Source organism: Myodes glareolus, chromosome 22 (assembly GCF_982192425.1).
Source record: "Myodes glareolus chromosome 22, mMyoGla1.1, whole genome shotgun sequence".
NCBI classification, from domain to species: Eukaryota; Metazoa; Chordata; class Mammalia; order Rodentia; family Cricetidae; genus Myodes; species Myodes glareolus.
Genome location: NC_142047.1, coordinates 8,957,157 through 8,977,096, shown reverse-complemented (window position 1 = coordinate 8,977,096; position 19,940 = coordinate 8,957,157). Strand labels below are relative to the sequence as shown.

The 19,940-nt window shown below is 43.5% G+C and overlaps 1 protein-coding gene across 2 annotated transcripts in view; it reads left to right on the top strand.

Moving 5' to 3' along the window:
- The window catches only part of Mgat4d (MGAT4 family member D), a 35,771-nt gene extending 16,364 nt beyond the window's left edge, over positions 1–19,407 (top strand). Inside the window, exons 6-12 of one of the 2 annotated variants that reach the window (XR_014999201.2) lie at positions 3,257–3,361; positions 5,627–5,702; positions 7,226–7,340; positions 10,384–10,514; positions 15,229–15,336; positions 17,112–17,266; positions 18,927–19,407. Coding sequence is in view for 1 of the 2 variants with exons in the window: in XM_048447507.3 (XP_048303464.3) it covers positions 3,257–3,361; positions 5,627–5,702; positions 7,226–7,340; positions 10,384–10,514; positions 15,229–15,336; positions 17,112–17,126 (550 nt within the window). In the remaining variant the exon portion in view is untranslated. Of the gene's footprint in view, positions 1–3,256; positions 3,362–5,626; positions 5,703–7,225; positions 7,341–10,383; positions 10,515–15,228; positions 15,337–17,111; positions 17,634–18,926 lie in introns of those variants that run through there. The other variant, XM_048447507.3, reaches the window with a different exon arrangement.
- Positions 19,408–19,940: the final 533 nt, after the last annotated feature.

The following is a 19,940-nucleotide window of genomic DNA, read 5'->3' as shown; positions in this document are numbered from 1 at the left end:
ATTGTGTTATTGTTTATTGATTGTATTATCTTTAGTGACTCCAAGCCGCAGAAGATGAGCCCGTGGCTTTGCCTAATTGTGGTAAAGTTGAGCATAGAATTTTTCCTGAGTTTGCAGACTGCTCACTGGGATTCACTTTTCCTTGCTGTGTCTGAGTCCCCCTGCAGATGGGGGAAGGAAGGGATGAGCTCTCTCTTTGGGTGCGAGTAGGCTTCCTGGGCAGATAAAAGCAGAGAGCCGGTGCCTGCCACAGACTCCATCGGAAAGGCAGGAGGTCCAAAGGGCAACGTGCAAGACTTTTGGAACCTTAAGTGCTTTAGGAGCAGAGATGCTTGGGGTTAAATAGGGAGGTGGGATAAGCTATGGAGAGATGCTGTACAAGGCTAAGGGATTTGCAGTTTTCTATTGACCAGAGCCCTAAGCCTGGCCACTGAGCTGAGTCTGGCTCGCAGGAGCAACCCAGCAGTGGCACCTTCTGTCTTGGTTTACTCTGTGAAGTAGTTGGCATGGATAAAGCAAAAACAAGTGGGTGGGGAATTGTCAAGATCACAAGCCAAAAGGAAAAAGAAAACCGTTATCCCTTGTATGCGAACACTTGGGATCTGCCCTATAGTTTCAGAGATACCATCAGTGGGGACTGCAGGGATGGCTCAGCTGGTAAAACGCTGACCTTGCAAGCCTGAGGACCAGAGTTCAGATCTCACATTAAAAAAAAAAAAAATGCCATGTGGGCATAGTAGCCCCCCTGTAATCTACTGTGCGTGTAGGAGATGAAGAGGGGACCCCCCCCCCCCGCAGCAAGCTGGCTGCTCAGGCTTGCTGAGTTGGCGAGCTCTCTAAGACAGATCAACCCTACCCTGACTCAATGCGTAAGGTGTACAGAAACTAAGGAAAACAGCTAACACCATTCCTAGGCCTCTGCATGCATGCAGAGGAACAGAAACACACACAAACACAGCACACACATGTAAAAATCAGTGGTTTCAGAAACTGCTGTGTGTTATAGCCGAAAATGAAGACTGAGAAAATTGTGTGAGATGATTTCCGAGGCAGTTAGTTCTAGTGTTGGTAATAGTGTTGATGCTAATGCAGGGCACTTTGAATGATTGCTTTTTAAATTGTGACAATGCAATAAATCAATTATTTTTATTTTATGTGAGTTAGTAAGTATGTATATCAGTGTGATGTGTTTGTATGCAGTGTGGTGTGTGTGTGTGTGTATACGTGTGTGTGTGTGTGTGTGTGTGTGTGTGTGTACGACCTGTTTGCTTGCAGAGGCCAGGGGAGGATTTCAGGCACCTTGCTTTATTTCTCTCAGTCTTATTCCTTTAGACCCAGGGTGTTTAGCTGTACCTGGAGCTAGACTGATAGCCAGCAAGTCCAGGAATGCTCCTGCCTCTGCCCTCCAACAGTGCCAGGGTCACAAGAATGAACACAAACACAGCCCTGCCTGGTTTCCCGTGGATTCTGAGATCCAAACAGGCGGTCATGGTTGAACAGCATGCAGTTTTACCCTGTGAGCTACCTCTGCAGCTCAGCTCCATCATTCAAATGAACACATTAAAGAATAAATGAGTTCAAAATGTAGTGATGAGGTTTGGACTGGGTTTTGTTAGCAGTCCTGGGTTCAGTCCCTACCCCCCAAATTTTTCTAAGTGATTGTTTCTCAGTTGCTACATGTCAGTTAACATGAATGTATAAATTTCAATCCATGTTTAATTTCATACCATTTAGCTAAAGCATTTTGTCCAGATCTTCTGGAGTAATGAGGAAGGATACTAGATTTTAATTGGTCATAAATTTGGAACTGCTCAATAATTTTTAAAACACTAATGTTATATACATAAAACCTTATTGGGACTGAACGTGGCTGTATTTTATACAAAACTATATCACTGCACAGTTTCCCCTTACATATTACTATGAAGGGGACTGTTGGTTTATAATGGTGGCTGTCAATTCTGGAATAGTTACTTCAGGGACTTCTGATGTAACATAAACTCATAACCCAGAAATGTTTCAAAAAGATCCTAGCAAACTGTCATCACCCAGGATTACAAAGGACTAAATCTCTCTCCATCAGTAAAGGGAAATTAGACCACCGAGTGGGAAGTTATTTGACCTTGGTGCCTTAGGATTTGGGTGTTGTCTGCAGTGTAAACTTCATATTAGCCTCCACAGTCCAAGATTTTCTGCCACTCTGGATGCTGAAATCTCGTGTGATCTTCATGCCTCTACTGCATGTTACTCCTATATAAGCCTCTAAGGTAGATACTTTCATTTTAAAATTAGATACTCTGTTACTTATCTTTATTTCCAGCCATATGTAACTCCCCAGTCTGCTCTCCTCTACCAGTAGTTTCCACTCTCTGAGGAAATACTAGAATTCATCCTTATAAATTTTACACTAGAAGGTGAATGGAGCAGCAGACTATATAATCCTGGTACTTTGGAGGCAGAAGCAGGAGGACCAGCCATAGCCACTGTTAAGACATCCTCACAGCTCAGTGGGCAATGGAGGCAAGTCAGGCCAAGCCTAGCTAGCCATTTAGCCTAACTTCAGAAGCTGCACTGCTGTTGAGCAAGGTTCTCAGTAAACGGAAATGTATCCTTTCAGAAAGAGAGTCGCTGCACTCAAGCCTCCGCAGTGAGCCCCTGCAGAGAACCGCACCACTGGGCCCCCGCAGCTGGCAGTGGTTTCCTTCTAGCCGCTTTGTTACTGTAGCCTGTTCTCGCTCCTACTGACTGCCAAAGGATGCCTTTGACCAGCTTAAGAAAATTCACAGTATCTATAATTCTGTGGGAAATTTATTTTATATTTTGCATTCTAATTTTCAAATTTTTTGATCTATTTTTCTGTGTTCATGTTATGGGGCATACATACCACAGTTTGGGCACGGAGGTCAGTGGACCACTCTGGGATAATTGTTCTCTCTTCCACTTTATGTGAGCTTCAGAGATGACCCTTGAATCACTGGGCTTGTGGGACAAGTGTCTTTACACACTGAGCCATCTTGCTGGCCCATATATTTTAGTCTGTTTCAAAAATATATCTTTCATTAGCTTATAAATATTTTGCTTAGTAAATAGTACTTGTACGTTATTGGTATCAGGAAGCAACCTGTGAGATAATCCAAATCCGTACATTATGTGGACACACATAAAGAAGGTATTTTTTTAAGTATTTACATTACTTTGGTAAGTTAAGATATTCAACCATATTGGGTATTCAACCTCCCTATATTTCTGTTTCTAGATTCAAAAGACAAGTGCAGTCTGGGTCCTTGGAAGTCATTTCAATACCCACCTTTTTTTATCCGAGTGTATTACTGGGCAAGAAAACAACGGAGGACTCAGAAAGGTAGGTCACAGAATGGACCTGAAAGAACTGGTGTAACATGAGGGCCGGCAAGCCCAAAGAAAATCACACACAGGACTCCATAAGATTATAAACTGATTGGTCCACTATCCAATAATAATGTAGCTAATTAGGTCAGGCTACTTATTAGCTCTTATGTTACCCCATTATCCTTATCTACATTAGCCACATGGCTCAGTACCTTTCTCAGCTGGGCAGCTTACATCTTTCCTCTCCGGTGGTCTGGGCAGAACTGCGAAGGGAGCGTCCTGCTTTCCAGAATACTCCCAGTCTCTTTGTTCCACCTCTACTTCCTGTCTGGCTTTCCCGCCTATACTGCCTGCCTGGCCAATCAGCGTTTTATTAAAATATGACTGACAGAATACAGACAGTTCTCCCACACCAAACTGGTGACACCTGGGAGACAATGACCCACAGTGTCGTGACCTGGGGAGGCCAGCTCCTACTGACTTGCAATGGTTGCCTGAGAATCACATTCTGAGCCCTAGCCCAGGGACATTTAGTTGGTAGCATGAAATCCATCATAGTATTAATCCATGAAAATGGGCAGAAGATACAGATGATACCCACGAGGAGTGGCCATCCTGCCCATTCTGAGTGGGTAGGCAGCATCTGCCAGCCCCCCCCCCCCCCCCGCTGAGGGCACTCTGAGGAGCAGAAACACAGTGAGGGAGCGGGGGAGCCTGGTATTGGAGCTCATGGCTCATGAAACCTGCTACCAGCTTTCTATGCCCTCGTCATTTTAGACAGGTAAATTGACCCTTTGCCCTTAATTGCCTCAATTTTGCCGATATGTTCAATGAAATAGTATATATTCACAGTGTTTAGTAGACATTGATTTTTTTTTTAAAAAAAAGTAATTTGCTGATACCCTTTGGAAGCCTGCCCCTTTCTGAGTGAATACAGGGAAAGGGTGGATTGGGAGGGGTTGCAGGAGGAGGCAGAAGGGAGGCTGCAGTTGGCATGTAAAATAAATAATTAATTAAAAATAAAGATAAAGGCTTGCTAGGAATCTCAGGGGAAGTCCCTTCCCTGAGAACCTATTATATGCTCATATTATATTATATGTGGTGTGTTTGGATCCCAAACTACATAAGCGTTTTTGTTTATCCTTATTGGTGTTGTACCCTGGAAGTTGTCAGACCTTTGCTAACCTGCAGCCTTTCCTCTTCCGTCTCCTCCCTTGAAAGCCTGGGCACCGTTCTCCCCACCTCCGTCCCTCTGCCATGGCCTGGCTCAGGTCTGCTCAGGCACAGACTCTCTTGCTCAGTCTGCCATCTCAGACTCACTTCCTGTGGTCAGAAGACTCTGTCATCCATATGAGATCAAGCCCAATGCTCCTCACATGTCAGAAGACATCCTTCATGCTCTGGTTGGTCTCTGGCACTGTATTTCAGCTACATGCCATACCCTGGCTTTCTCGGTTCCATTTTTCTGCTCTTCCCATCTTGTTGTACAAAGATTTTCGCTGTTAATGACTTAGCCCAACACAATCCCTTAATAGTCAGGGAGACCCTAGGGCAAGAACTGCCTGTGTCTTGTATCTGCAGGACATGGCCCAGTGCCCTGCTTGCTGATAAAGTACAGTAAGGTTTCTAAATACTTCCATGTGATGGAGAAAGGCTGCCTTAGTTTGCTGTTGTCATGGTGATAAAACACTGACCGAGGCACCTTAGAGGAGGAAAGGGTTCATGTGCTCACAATCCCCCATCACAGCCATCCCTGAGGCGTGCCAAGGCGGGAACTCAGAGCAGCAACAGTAACCAATGGGGAAACGCCGCCTACTGGCTTCATCTCCAACACATGCTCAGCTACCTCCCTCTACAGCTTAGGACCACCCAGGTGTGGTGCCACTCACCGTGGACTGGGTTCCCCAGCAGCAACCACTAATCAAGAAAACACCCCCACAGCTGTGGACGGGCCAATCTGATGGAGGCGTTTCCTCAGTTGAGGGCCCCTCTTCCTAAGGGGCTCCAGTTTTTGTCAAGCCGACAGTAACTTATTGCCTAAATAAAAATTTTGCTAAAATGTAAAATGCCTGGTCTGTGCTCATTCTAGTTTAGCAGAGGCAGGTGCTCCCCACTCGATAGAGAAGCTCTTTAGTATAACTTTAGCTTAAATATATTCCCTTTTAATCACTGTCTATACTGTTACATCAGAAATGTAAAAGTGTTATTCAACTACTGAATAGGCTTATAAATTAATCTGCTATAGTGAACATTAATAGATTTTATTCTTTATTTTTAGTTGGCAAATGAAACAAACATTGGATTTTTGTGTTTTGATGCTGTATGCCCGACCTAAGGCCACGTATTACTTACAGGTGAAAACTTGGTATACATAACATGAATTTGAAATGGAAGCTTTACTGTTTCAATCCTTCCTTTAATTCCTTTTCTCCTTGGGTTGCTCTGCCTTAGTTTGTAGCCAAGCAAATAGGAAATATTTAAGAAATCAATATTCCCAAAGGAAGCTTAAGATTTATTATATCTTCTTTCTGTGTTCGCTGTAGCAGAGAAAATTAAAGTTAGAGGGTACAAACAAAAAAGAAACTGTAAAGCTCCTGGGAAGACATGGAAATCACCCTGTGCGCATGTCTAAGCCTTATTGTAGGTTATGTTGTGAACCTACCCAGATTGCCACCACACCCGGCCTCTCACTTTGCGATGGCTCTGCTCCATACTGCCTCGGTGACGCTGTAGAAATGAGTCCATCATGGGGATCAGTCCCTTCAGATTGCCGAATAGCTGCGGCATGCATCCTGTAATAAGTACAAACCTCACCACAGAGGAAAGTGTGCACTTGTGACATTTTCAGAATTATCAATAGAGGGCCAGGAGAAAGCGAGAGACAGGCTGAGAACAAGATCTTTCCTGAGACTGGAAGAAAAACAGCTCTTCTTGCGCAGTGGCGAAGCAGAGGGATGTCCGCTGCAGCCGGTTCTTTGCATTCTGGGACAGCGGTTCTTGTTCGTGCCCTCCTGATGTGGTTGATGTGGGAAACGCCTTAGTCTAAGGACCTCACATCGTGTTTGTGAAATCAAGAAAGACAGCTTTTGCCTTACCCGCTTTCCTTCTGAGGTTCCTGCCATCATCCTTCTGACCGGTCAGGGGTGGGTGGGAATGGCAGCTCCTTCCTGCCACTTCTCACAAAAGCCCATGGGAGCTCCAGATGGAACCTGGCAGCGTACCTCAGGTGCGAGCAAGTCTGTGGCTGCTTCTCTCTTGATGTTTGTGTTTCCGCCCTAAATTACTGTGCTGAAGTCCTCGTGTGACACGAGGTAGGACCTTTGGGGTGTGATTTGGTCCAGAGGACAGAGTCCTGATGATTGATTGGTGTTTTCAGACAGAAGGTCTCTCTTTGTCAGAGAACACAGTGAGACCGCCATGAAGACTCGGCCTCAGCAGCGCCTGGACCCTGGTCTCCCCAGAGTCCAGAACCGCTAGCATTAACCAGCCTTACGGTTGTGTATAAGCCTGCCTGTGAGATCGTGTTATAACAACCAGAATGGAGTCCGACCATCTTAGTTAGAAGCTAAAATGTTGATGAGAATTAAAATGGATGCAAAGGAGCCTCAAAGAGGACTTACGTAGAATGTTCTAGGTCAGCATTTAGGAGAGAAAAAGACACCTTTAGGTCTGATTGATCTCATAGCCAGAGAATGAGCTTTGACTAACTGAAAGTAGCCTTAGTGGATCGAACTGAAGATTATTATCCTGTCAAAAAACATTTCCAGTGTGCTATATTGAAAGTATTATTTTTAGTCTTGAGATAATATTAATTTAAAAGAATTCATTGGCAGTATTAATACTGTTTTTTTTTGTATTTGCTTTTTTTTTCCTCTAGCTAGAAGACGATATCATAGCAAGAAAGATGTATTTTACAAAAATGAAAGATTTTGTAAATAGTCTCACTTCGGAAAATTGGTTTTATATTGAATTTTCAGTACTTGGATTTATAGGTAAGCCTATTGTGTTGAATCATATTGGATTAAGCTCACTTTCTTTTCTTTCTAAGGTGGGCTCTTGTTATGTAGTTTGGGTTGACTTTGAACCCTTAAAAATCAGGATGGACCTCAAAATCTTAATTCTTCTGCCTCATCCTTAAGTGCTGAGATTATGGATGTGTGCCAAACATCCTCTGCTTAGTTTACTTTTTCGCCTGTCTGTCTGTTTAGCACAAAATAGTCTTAAAACTTTTGAAGAACGTAACAGTGTGTTATAACACTGAGTGGAAAGGCATGGCCTGATTCCTGTATAGATAATACGGCCTTAATGGTAAAGCCAGACTGGCACACCTGAATTGTAATTCAGTTAACATATTTTGATCATTTTTTCTAGGCATACAATATAAATGAGCAAATTAACATGTATACACATATTATAAAATCATAAAATTGGGTGCTAGAGTATGTGCATGTTCAGTGACAAGTATGTGCTGTCCCTTTTCCATGCAGGAGGATGTGAGGGTCCCTGTGGACAATATGTTCTCAGCACATGCTAGACTCCAAGTCCTATCCTGATACCTCAACCAGCAATTCAGGGCTATGGGAGTGTAGTTAATAATGGTATTTAATTTCCAATATGTCAAAGTTGCTGTTCTTAATATAGAAATGACTTAGTGACCAGGAGGTGTTCAGTTGATAAGGAGCCTGCCATGTAAACACAGGGCCCAAGTTTGGACCCCAGAACCACTATACACACCAAGCATGGCGGAGGCGCACACACCAGGCATGGCGGAGGCACCCATACCAGCTTTGGGGAGACTCGAGAGAGTCAGATCCTGGAACTCACTGGCCAGCCCACCTGAATTAATGAGTGGCAGGTTCCGAGAGAGACACTCTCTCAAAACACAGGGTGGGAGATGATCAAGGAAGACGCCCAGATATTGACCCTGGGCCTCTCTGCCTATGTGCACCTTTGTGCATGTGGGCACATACCACATACACACACAGAAACACAAAAAGAAATAGTATATGAATTGTACTGGCCACAGAAAAGTTCTTGGGACGGTGGCCATGGTTAAAGTTTCTACAGCCATAATTTAAATTTTCCTTCTTCTTTCTTCTTCCAGCCTTTCTCTCATTCCCTTTGAACTTTGTGGTCTCAAGCAGGGTCACTGTGGCCCTCATTCCCGGGGGCCTGACATCCATTAGTCTGATGGACACTCACTTTTATTGTACTGGGGGTGGAGGGCGGAGAAAAGAAATCCCAGCTTTCTGTTTTCACGTTGACCCACTGTCTAAGTAGCTTTAGAATCTACTTACAAACCAAAACATACCCAAGTAGAGCATTTCCTGATCCCCATGCTGGCGCCTGTTTTACATCTACATCAGCGGTTGGTAATACAATAAGCTTTTCTGTTCCTTACATGTTTTACCTTCAATGCTACGTTTTAAACATTCAAGGTCTTGATCAATGCCCATCTCTAATCAGCTTCTTACTGGCGCAGCAGTGCTGAAGCAGTAGAGGGAGCGAGCATTACAGGAAGCCTGATAGTGCGGTTGGCTTTGTGAGCCTCACGCGACTATTTTCTGTTCATCTGCCTTGTGGTCATCCAGACGTCTGTGGAAAGTGTGTCCTCTAACAGTTATGGACATCCATCTGTTCTTCATATGCTCACATAATCACATTTTCCCCCAGATTTCCCATCTCATTTTAAGAGCTCAAATGTGTTTCCTTCGGCCTCAGTGAAAATTAAAAAAAAAAAAAAAAAGTACATAACCATGAAGACCTGAGGAGAACTCGGAGAAGAAATGGCATTGAAGCCGCATTACTCTGAGAAGTTAAAGAGCTGAAAGAACTTCACTGTCTCAGACAGCAGTTAGAAAAGAGAGAGGGCGGTGGAGAGGGAGGGAGGCGGGGAGAGAGAGAGAGAAAGGGAGAGGGGAGAGAGAGAGAGGAGAGAGAGGGGAGAGAGAGAGAGGAGAGAGAGGGGGAGAGAATGAGGATATAGAGAGAGGAGAGAAAGAAAGAGAGAGGAAGACGGAGAGACAGAGAGGAGGGAGAAAGAGGAACTAGAGAAAGGGAGGGGGAGAAGGGGAGAGAGCATCTACATTCTCACCGCTGTGAGAACGCACTGAACAAGAAGCACTCACCTGTGTGATGCTAAGGACATATTTCAGCTTCACTTCCCATGGCTTTAGCTTTTGTGACTCTGGGGCCAGAAACACGATCATACTAATTAGGACCTTGCAGCTTGCTGGTAACAGAAGAAGACATACAGTGACCATTCTCATCATTCAACTCAACACCAGCAAATAGCTAAAATACAATTGTACATTTCCTATTAAGCGACCCAAGTAGCCTCAGAATTCAAAGCAAATGCAGCATTGTGGCTATCCAACTTACTACATGGGGAAGTCATCTTATGCTACGTCCTTCAGATCCAGCCGAATCTTTCTGCTCAGTTTCCACTTTTAAATTCAGGACTCTGTATCTTAGAGAGAAAAAACTAATTGGGCCTAATCGATCATATTTTTAAAATACAGTATATCTCTAAGAGCCATAAATCTAAAATAGTATTCTGTCTTATAATCACCTGATTAAACAATTTTCAAATTTTGAAATATACAGTATTTTAGTCAAAAATAGGACAAAGGTTGCTCTGTAGCAGGTCTGCGAGCGCTAGCAGGGCCAGGGGAGCTCTCTGTGCAGAACAGGGAGATGGTGGCCTCTTCTCTCACACTTGCCAGTGTGCCACCTTTCCTGTGACTGAGACCCATGGTCTGTGTGAGGTCAAAAAGGGCTTCCTGGGGGCAGCTGGATGGAAAGCTGCTCCCAGACCGGTCCCTTTGGAACCGCGAATCCTTAATACGTTCTGAAGCAAACGTGACCCCTTGCCTTGCTGTCACTCACCCACGGGGATGTGTTGCAGTTCCTTGCTAAAACAAGAAGGTAGTCGTGTTCTCAAAGCGCTCGTTCCTTTGAACAGAACAGACAACGCTCCCGTCACACACGCGTGTCCGCACATGTTCCACGAGTTTGTTTTTTTCTTCTCCACAGGAAAACTCTTTCGTTCGAAGGACCTGCTTGACTTTGTCCATTTTTTCTTGATGTTCTACAAAGTGAAGCCCATAGATATGCTTTTAGATGACATCTTCCTGGTGAAGAAGTGCAACTGGGGAGAGCATATTGTGAGTGTCCCCCTCCCCTGGTGAGAGTGTGCCACTGGGGAGACCCTGCTCAAGTGTCCCCGTGAAGGTGTGCACTGGGGAGAGCATATTGTGAGTGTCCCCCTCCCCTGGTGAGGCTGTGCCACTGGGGAGACCCTGCTCAAGTGTCCCCGTGAAGGTGTGCACTGGGGAGAGCGTATTGTGAGTGTTGTCATCCCCCCTCCATGAGGGTGTCGCCCCCCCCCATGAGGGTGTGCAATTGGGGAGACCCTGCTCGAGCATTCCTACAGAAATGCCAAACAGACTGAGAAATCACCATCATGTTACACAATCACCGCAATATTTTTATTACCAAACAATAATGATATGCGTGTAACAGAGCTTCAAGCTTCTGTTTCCTAGCTTTTGATGACATCTCCATAATATTAGATGAAATAATGAGGATGCACGATAATGCTGAAAAAGCCACAATATGGACAAAAAAATAAAAACAGCAATACCAACAGAAAACAAGTCCCTAAAACAACAGAAAAAAAAAAGCAGAGGTAAAGAAACAGAAAAACAATAAGGCATATATCCAAGCATTTCAATGTTTGCGGTAAGTGTAAATTGTCCAGTTGCACAGATTATCAGAATTTTTTTTAAAGTTACAGCTAGTGATGTGTGTGTGTGTGTGTGTGTGTGTGTGTGTGTGTGTGTGTGTTCAGTCCAAGTGTAGGGTGCAGATTTAAAGTCATAGGCTGGAAAAAGTAGACCATGCATAGTGGAAGCCCTCCAGCAAAGTTGGGGTAGTGCCCGCACAGGTGCTATAGTAGACCTCAGAGCAATAGAAAACAGAGCCGGAATGTGCTCCAGCTAGTCACGTGCCCTGGCTGGTTCCACAGATGTCCCACTGGGGACAGCCAGACTACTGCAGGTTGAAAAGTGAACCGATCTTGATAAGTTACTAAACACTCCGATAAACTGAAAAGGAAGACAGAGGCACCAGCCTTAGATAGAAAAAATACGGTGAAAGAATTCTCAAGTCTTAATAGGAGAATGAATGCTACAGTTACATACGTGTAACCTCAACTGAGAAAGGAAAGGGCTGCTGAGCAAGCCTCGGGCACTGCTAAAGCTCATCCGTGATGGAGCAAAGGACCTGAATAAGCGTATATAAAACAGAAATTCAGTAAATAAATAAAGCCCTCTGAGAAGGAAATGTCCAAGTCCTGGTGGTTTTGAAAGTGAGTTCTATCTAAACATTTAAAGAACAAATAATAGCAATCAGATGAGTTTTACATTTTTCTACCTTTTTGAAAACAGATTTTTGCCTCAGACTTACTTGTAAAAACACCATTGCGCCCTGACCATCTGCAGTGTGTAGGTGGGTCACACCCATCCGTCCGTCTTCACAGTGCCACACAGAAGCTTCTTCTGTGGGACCTTCCCAGGACTCCGGGCACCTTTGGGAGCCTCAACTGGAGCTGCAGCCTCACCCTTGGTTTTGAGTCTTGGGCTTTAGTGTCAGAGCCTGAAACCCTTGACCCTGTAGCCTGAAATCTGCTTCCCAGGCATGGGCTGAGTGAAGAAGGCAAGATGGCTGAGTTTGTACTGGGGCCCTTCAGCATCTTGGGCTTACCTGGTTGGCTTGGACTTCCCAGGGACCTCAGTGGCTCCTCACACGCACTGACTGCCTTCACGTTGCTTGCCTGCCCCTCCTTCATGTCCTTCTTCCGTGCTTCTCGGCAAAGCACATTCTCCTCAGGAACTCCCAGGGGATTCCTGTTTCTGGGACCGGGGTTTCTATTCCTATTGTTGGCTATGTCTGTGCTGTTTTGGGGATTGCTTATGTGTGGTGTGGGTCTTCTCCATGTTTGCATGGTAATTTGTTCATCACGCAGCACCTGAGACTTTTGGAACAGTGTGCTAAGCACTGTAGCCAGGGTCTCACTTGTGTTCAACAAGCGCTCACCTCAGCCCCAGAATTTTAAAACACTGAATAAGAGGAGGCCGTTCCAGCAGGAGCTTGACATGAAAACCAAAGGGGAAACAAGAAACCCAGGTCAGCACTTGGAGGGTCAAGGCAGGGGGGTCATGACTCGGAGACAAACCTGGGTTGCAGAATGAGGTTGAGATCAATGCGAACTACACACACACACACACACACACACACACACACACACACACACACACGGTAAATTTCACGTGAACATAGCTACTAAAATCCCCAACTAAGCACAGTGAACTAAAACAAAATGGTGAATTAAAACTTAATTTAAATTGAATGAAAATTAAAATTATTTGCAGCGTAATCTATGCATTTAAATTTTTAAGGAGGGGCTGGCAAAAAAAAAGCTCAGTGATGGAGCACTCGCTTAGCTTGTATGACTCCCTAGGTTCTTACCAAACTTGCCACACAGCACAACAAAATCCAAAAATTCCCAACCAAACAAACAGCAGTCTTAAGGAACAAAGCCACGTGCTAAGGTCAGTCAAGGTGCAAAAATCAGAGAAATGGAATAGAGCAGAGCTTGGGCTTCAGCAAAGGGAGACACACCTGTGGTGTGAAAGAAACCTTCCCCGAGGAGGGCATGGCTTGTGGCAGGAGGATCGGATCTGTAAGCCAGAAAGCCTCGCTTTAGATCACAATTGTTATGCCCAGTTCCTGGAAACTCCAAAAGACCACCAGGGAGACCAACTCACCAAAATGCAAAAGCAAGGTTTATTGTGTGCACCTTACAAGCCGGTAGGGACCTCCTCATCAGCACAGTACCTAGAGGCAGTCCCCCGCCCGTCTAGAGGGCGTTACTTGAAGGCTAAACCCAGAAAAGTTACATTAGCAGGGTGTGTGCTGGCAGGTGATCCTGTCTACAACGATTGGAAGGTTAGGAATTTCCTTTGGGTGAGGATGGTCTGCTCCTGAGTGGTGCCGGGGTGGTCTCAGTTTGTGGTCTTCTTATAATCAGGTATTTCCTTAGGGGAAACTACTGAGACCCAGGCCTTTGTTGAGCTTGTCATGATGGTTGGGTACTACAACAATATGTAAAGGATTCGGAAAACCTAGTAACAGTTTTTTAAAAGTTTAATTTTTAAAGGGTTCCAGAGAGATGGCACAGGATGACTCAGGGTTAAGAGCATTTGTTCTTGCAAAGGACCCAGGTTTGGTTCCCAGGGCCCACATGGCTCACAAGGCTTGTCACTAAGGGTTGAGGAATCCAGGGTCCTCTTCAGGCTCCATGGGCCAGGTGCGCATGCACCTAAAACAGACATTTAAACCAAAGTAAAACTTTGAAAACATGGACAAGCCCAAATTAACACGGCATTTAATCTCTCTTACTACCTGTGTAACAGATTCAGTCAGACTTATCAGCAGGCTATCCGGGGGTAAGGGTGGAGGTGGGGAGGGATGGGGAGGTGGTGGTGGTGGGTGTTGGGGCAGGGTCGGGGAGGGGAGGCTGGCACCCTACATCGCTTTCCTACTGGAAAATTTTCTTCCTTTCTTTCCTTCTTTCTTTTTCTTTTTTTGTTTGTTTGTTTTTCGAGACAGGGTTTCTCTGTGGAGTCCTAGCTCTGTAAACCAGGCTGCCCTCAAACTTGAGGAGATCCACCTGCCTCCCAAGTGCTGGGATTAAAGGCATGTGCCACCACTGTGGCCCTACTGAAAAATTTAGAAGACTATGTCAAACATCTCATATTTATTGACATATTTAACTATTTGAGCATTTTATTCCATGTTAATTTAATTTCAGACTGAAGGAATCATTAAATTGTTTTTCCATTATTATAAGATTCCTTAATAAAATATTTTCTTATACATTAGGATTGGGTAGAAACACATTCAAATAAATTCACTGGGTATTTTTAACCTGTATGTGAAAATTTAAGACTTACTTTTCTGAAAGAATTATAATAAATGATTCTCAAATAGTGGTCAGGATCATTTGGAATGTTTGCTTTGCTTTTAGGATGCTGGGGTGGAACCTAAGACCTGGCACAGGCTAGCCCAGTCCTCCACCTTTGGGCCACACCTTAGTTCTGGTCTGTTCTGAACAGCAGTGATGACTTGCTCTCCCCTTCTGTATTTTCATGACAATCATTTAAATGGTTCTCCATGAAGTACAATGTAGACTTTGTTCTGCACTCAAATTCTTTTTCCACTTCAGAAGAGATTTTAGAGGATTAACGCAGAATTAATGAATACAGAAAGACAAAAGTGTGATTATGTACTCTGACAGAATTGTGTGGACAGGAAAACATGCTCTCCCATCAAGTCATTTAAGCTATTGAAAGGAGAGAAGGGCCCGATGTGTGGCTCACACCTGCCGGCCCTGCATTAGGTAGGCAGGGATAGGAAGACCGTCTTGACCTCAGTGTCAGTATGGGCTATATAGGAAGTTCTTGGGCGACCTGAGCTACAGAGTACTGAGATCTTGTCCAAAAAAATCAAGCCAAAATTACAACCAAAAGAAAAATCTACTTTAAAAAGAGAAAGAGGAAACACAGACTGGTAGAACACAGCTCGGCTTTGTGTGAGGTTGTGAAACCACACGCCTCCACGAGGCTTTCCTCTAGCCTTCTCTTGTGCTAGGCTATTCTTGTGTAGGAAGACCCCAGAATGGAATATTTTGTGCCAAATTTTAAATATTAATATATAACTCCGAACAAAACTAATCTAAAAAGACCCTACGGGCAGTAAGTGTGGTAGAAAGCAGTGCTGGGGTCTGTGTCAAGATGGCCGCTTGTCCTTCCCCAGAGGAGCTGCATGCAGCGCAGGAAGGAAGTCCGAGTGCAGTACCGACCGTCTCTGTTCCAGCACGTGGGCATTCACTCATCGTTTCCCGGACGAAAACAGCACCTCAAGGTAAGATTCTGGCTCAGTGGGTAAGAGCACTGGCTGTTCTCCCAGAGGATCCGGGTTCAATTCCCAGCACCCACATGGCAGCTCACAACTGTCTGTAACTCCTGCTCCAGGGGATCTGACACCTTCACACAAACATATAGGCAGGCAAAACACCAATGTATATAAAATAAATAAATCCTTAAAAAATGATTCTGAGATAGAACTTGAGTAACATAGCTGAACGTAGAAGTCTTTAGAAAGGAGGAGGTCACGGCAGTGAGAGCATGCCTGTCATCGTGAAGTTTATAGAGCTGTCTTCCAAGAACCCAAGTCATCTACGAGGGTAAAAAAACAACACAGCAGCTGTCACTCTTTTAGTCTAAAAATAAACATTATTAGCAAGACTATTTCAGAAATGGAGACCCTTGTGAATGCAATCAGTATGTTTATTTAAATAACTATTGACCAGATGAAAAAAATCAGCATCATGTAGTGTTAGTAATTCTTACATTTCACCCCAGTTTTGGAAACAATGTTGTCACTGTGGCAGGATGCCTGAAACAACCAACTTAACCCCAGGGTAAGGTTTGTCTTGGCTCACAGTTCCAGCGGGGTCAGTCCAGGCTTGCTCAGCACTCTTGCTTTGGGTCCATGGTGCAGACATGTCATGGTGCAAATACACAGCAGAAAAACTGAGCACAGAAGAAAGGGTCTGTGTCACAAGTACACATCCCCCGGAGCCAAAATTCTTCCCCTTGGGTTCCATCACTTAAAGGTTTCACAACTCTAGCTGCCAGAGCCCGGTGACCAAAGCTTCACACCGACAAGTATTTTGAAATCCCTTGTAGTGGGTTTCTCCACCGATGCAATAAGTCAAATCAAGCTGAATAAACCAATAATACCAGGTTTAATCTGAGCAAAGCAACTTCAAGTGACTCCCAGAGAAAGGAAGCAGGAGAGAAATACCCTGTAGGCATGGTCTTGAGGAGCTCAGGGGAGGAACCCACCCTTGGCAGCTTTCTGAGAGGGCGGGGGTTGGAATGGGAGGAGAGGGGTTGAGTTCCCAGGCCAATGTTCGGAAAGGGGCCTGAGCAGGAGGTTCCCAACACACACGTGTACTTTTGGGTATCTAGATGGCTAGAAGAAAGCAACAGGTCAGGTTGAGGTTCTAAATAGGAGGAGTTTAGTCCTGGGTGGGGGCACACTTTGCTTCCTCCATATGTAAAATCAAGAATTTAAATCATCCAGAAGACTCCTTACCACATGGTACCACTGAAACACCATCAAATGCCTGAAGGGAAGCGGCAGGCGCAAGAGAAACTTGTCTCCGCAATCTCATTGGGGGTGGGCTTGTAACAGGATTCTTTTCTCACGTTATGTATTTAGTCTGGTAAAATATTTTAATCTAGTTGAGCAGAGGCGGCGCACACCTTTAATCCCAGCAGAGGCAGGTGAATCTCTGAGTGCATCACCATCCTGGTCTACAGAGCGAATTCTAGGGCAGTCAGGGCTGCACAGATAAATCCTGTCTCAGAAAAGAGAAAGGAAGGAAGGAAGGAAGGAAGGAAGGAAGGAAGGAAGGAAGGAAGGAAGGAAGGAAGGAAGGAAGGGAAATGATATTTTAATCTAACCTTGGTAAATCATGATGGATTAAATGAGTGAGTATATAACATCTTACATTTAGATATCATAATCTTGGTGTTTCCCACCCTACCCTTCACAGCATGTAAGATAGACATAAGAAACAATTTAGCCCTCTACCAAATTAATATATTAATTTTTTGCATTTCTAACAGGATATTTTCTACTAGGACTTTCCGAAATCGCACAATTTCTTTAAAAATTCCCAGACTCATTTTTTGGGGAAAGGCACAGCACGCATTCGATTTTCTCCGATTATACTGGATAAGCGATTACATTATACCATTTTAATTAGGCCTTCAGTAGCAAAGTGAGTACACAAATTTGATCTGTCTTCACGGTTACCAGGTGGCTGTTCATCTCATCATAGAAGAATCTTTTATATGAGTTCAAATTTATTGCTAGAGTTCCCATGACATTTACTACTGAAGTGTTTCGAAACTGTGTGTATGAAGTAAGCTCCCGAACCACAGAACTTTGAAGCACACAGTAGAGCTACACTGTAGGTTTGCTAAGAAATCGTTTCCTTTCTGCTCACTAACTCATAGCACGAAAAGTTATCATAGCCTCTTAATGATGAATCTTAGTTTTATAACTGTTTGAAATTTGGTTAGACCTTCAAATTTGATAAATGTTCTACAATATGTTTATAATAAAAACTTTTCTTTTTGTGTTCATGGAATGACAATTTCTTAAAATTACTACAAAATGCTCAGAAGGGAGTGTGCCTTTGGCTGGCAGGCGATTGCTTTTCTACAGTTGTTAATGCTGTGTTTGTGTGAAACCTTTCTCATTCTTCGCAGTGTGCTGCACACTGCTCCACTGACTTTGAACTTCAGTTAAGCAATGATTTTTTTTTTCCTGTTTGAGATAAGGTCTCACTATGTAGCCCAGGCTAGCCTCAATTCCATTCCCTCTGTCTCTGACTCCAGAGTGCTGGGATTGCAGGTGGGCATCGCCAACAATTAGCTTTTTCAAACAGACGTACTGTGTGTTCTGCCACGTGCCCTGCCGCATGCCTTGTCGCGTGCATTACTGTGACTGCGGCTGGCAGGCAGCAAGTAATAGAGGGAAAGGATGAAAATGCGTTCGTTAATAATTATTTAAGACTCTGCCTTGACTTTTATTAAAGAACCACGCACAGTTTTTTGCCTTTTCTTCAACACTGTCATGATTTTCTTTTTCTTTTCTATGTAAAGATATGTATGACAATTTTCCCTTAGAATGTGAGGGTAGAAAAATCATTTCCCCCAATTTTTTGGCCCACAGGCTGTTTTTGCTAGTATCACACAAAATTCAAAACTATTTTTATGTGAAATGAAATATCTACCTTATTTTATGCTGGTAGCTAAATTTCTGTGCTTCATTAAATTTTATATTCAATCTAGGAATTTCATAAATTATTACCCTACACTTCTACAGATACATTTACATTTTAAATTATTTTTTAAATGTGATTTTCCTACTTTTTTTCTCTTAGGGGACTTTTAGTTAGCATATGAATGGGTTTATTATGGCATCTTTATGCATATTTTATTGTCCTTGTTCCTCCTTCCCATCTCCCCCCCTTCAAGTCCTGCCCTGGTCCTCCTGGTCCTCCCTCCCTATTTCTCCCTGTCCTTCTCACGGTCTCTTTCCTAGCTTAGTGTCGTGTGTCTAGTGCCTTTCCTATGGCCGACAATGTTTCTTTAGCTGCAGTGATCATTTATATAAACACTTTCCCAGGCGCCCTGGAGATGGAGGAGGTAACTTAACAGTACAATCTCGTTGAAATTGGCATTACCTACTAATGCAAGTGATGAATTAGAGGCTTTCTTGGTGCCTACTTATGTGTTCTGCTTCAAGGAGGTGATGGGATAATATCAAGGAAGACGATAATTGAGTATATCAGGGGATCCCGCAGACATGACTATCGCCTTACTAATTCAAACGTTCTTTCTGGTGTTGCAGCTTTCTTTTTTTAATTTCAGGAATATTGAAGATAATAAACATACAAGAAGAAGCTATGGCATGCCTGATCCTCTGATAAGCCGGTTTCTAATGGTACCTTTCAGAAAGCAAAAGAAGGGGATAGATAAATTATCTAGAAAAGGAAAAGGCTGTGCACACAGTGCTTGAAGGCATTAAATGACTTCTCATGTCACGACAGAAATAGAGCTTTCCCTGGGGATATTTTTAGCTTAAAGAGTTGAATTTTAAACCGGTACAATTAGAGGCGGTACTAGCCTTTTAGAACTGTTTTATGATGGAATCAGCAAGGCCAGCCCACGGACAGAGCTAACAGCTCACAAGTGTACGATGCCGTGGGCAGTCTCTGTGGGAACTGAGCTGTCTGTTGTCATCATTTTGTAAAGATATCCAAAGAAATAGAAAGCATAGATCCAGTCTGGCTTGCTAGTGCCACCATGTCGTATAGCTGCCTTTTAATAAAGACGTTCAGCTAGAAACCTACCCCAAGTGCCGTGTGGCTCAATCATCAAATACCTTGGTATGTGACATATTTTTGATAGTCATTCATTTCTAAAAATGTCACAGTTGGATCCATGAATTGTTTGGAAGTGTTTATTTGGAGAAGTTATCTTTCCATCTTTTCTTTATTGATCTCTGATTGTGTCGCTGTTATGAGGAGTTTTTCCATGTGATAATATCTGAGACCTCTTGTGAATTCAAGTGTTCCATAACTTAGACAAGAATGCGTGGTCCCTGCATGTGCCTTTTCCAATGCTGCATTCACTTGTTTTTGTAGATTTTCATTTTGTAAATTAAAACTGCCTTTTAAAAGTATTCTGAATTGTTGGAAACAGAGTTCACTGGTATTTAAGTCTTTGTAGTCCCAACAAATTTTGCATCCATCAGTTTCTTATAGGCATCTCAATAGTAAAATAGTAAAATATTCCATTTACCTTATATATTTTAAGCAATAGGAGATAATTCTTTTTTCTTATACTTTAACCAAATGCTATGGCTTAGTTTTGTGTGTGTAT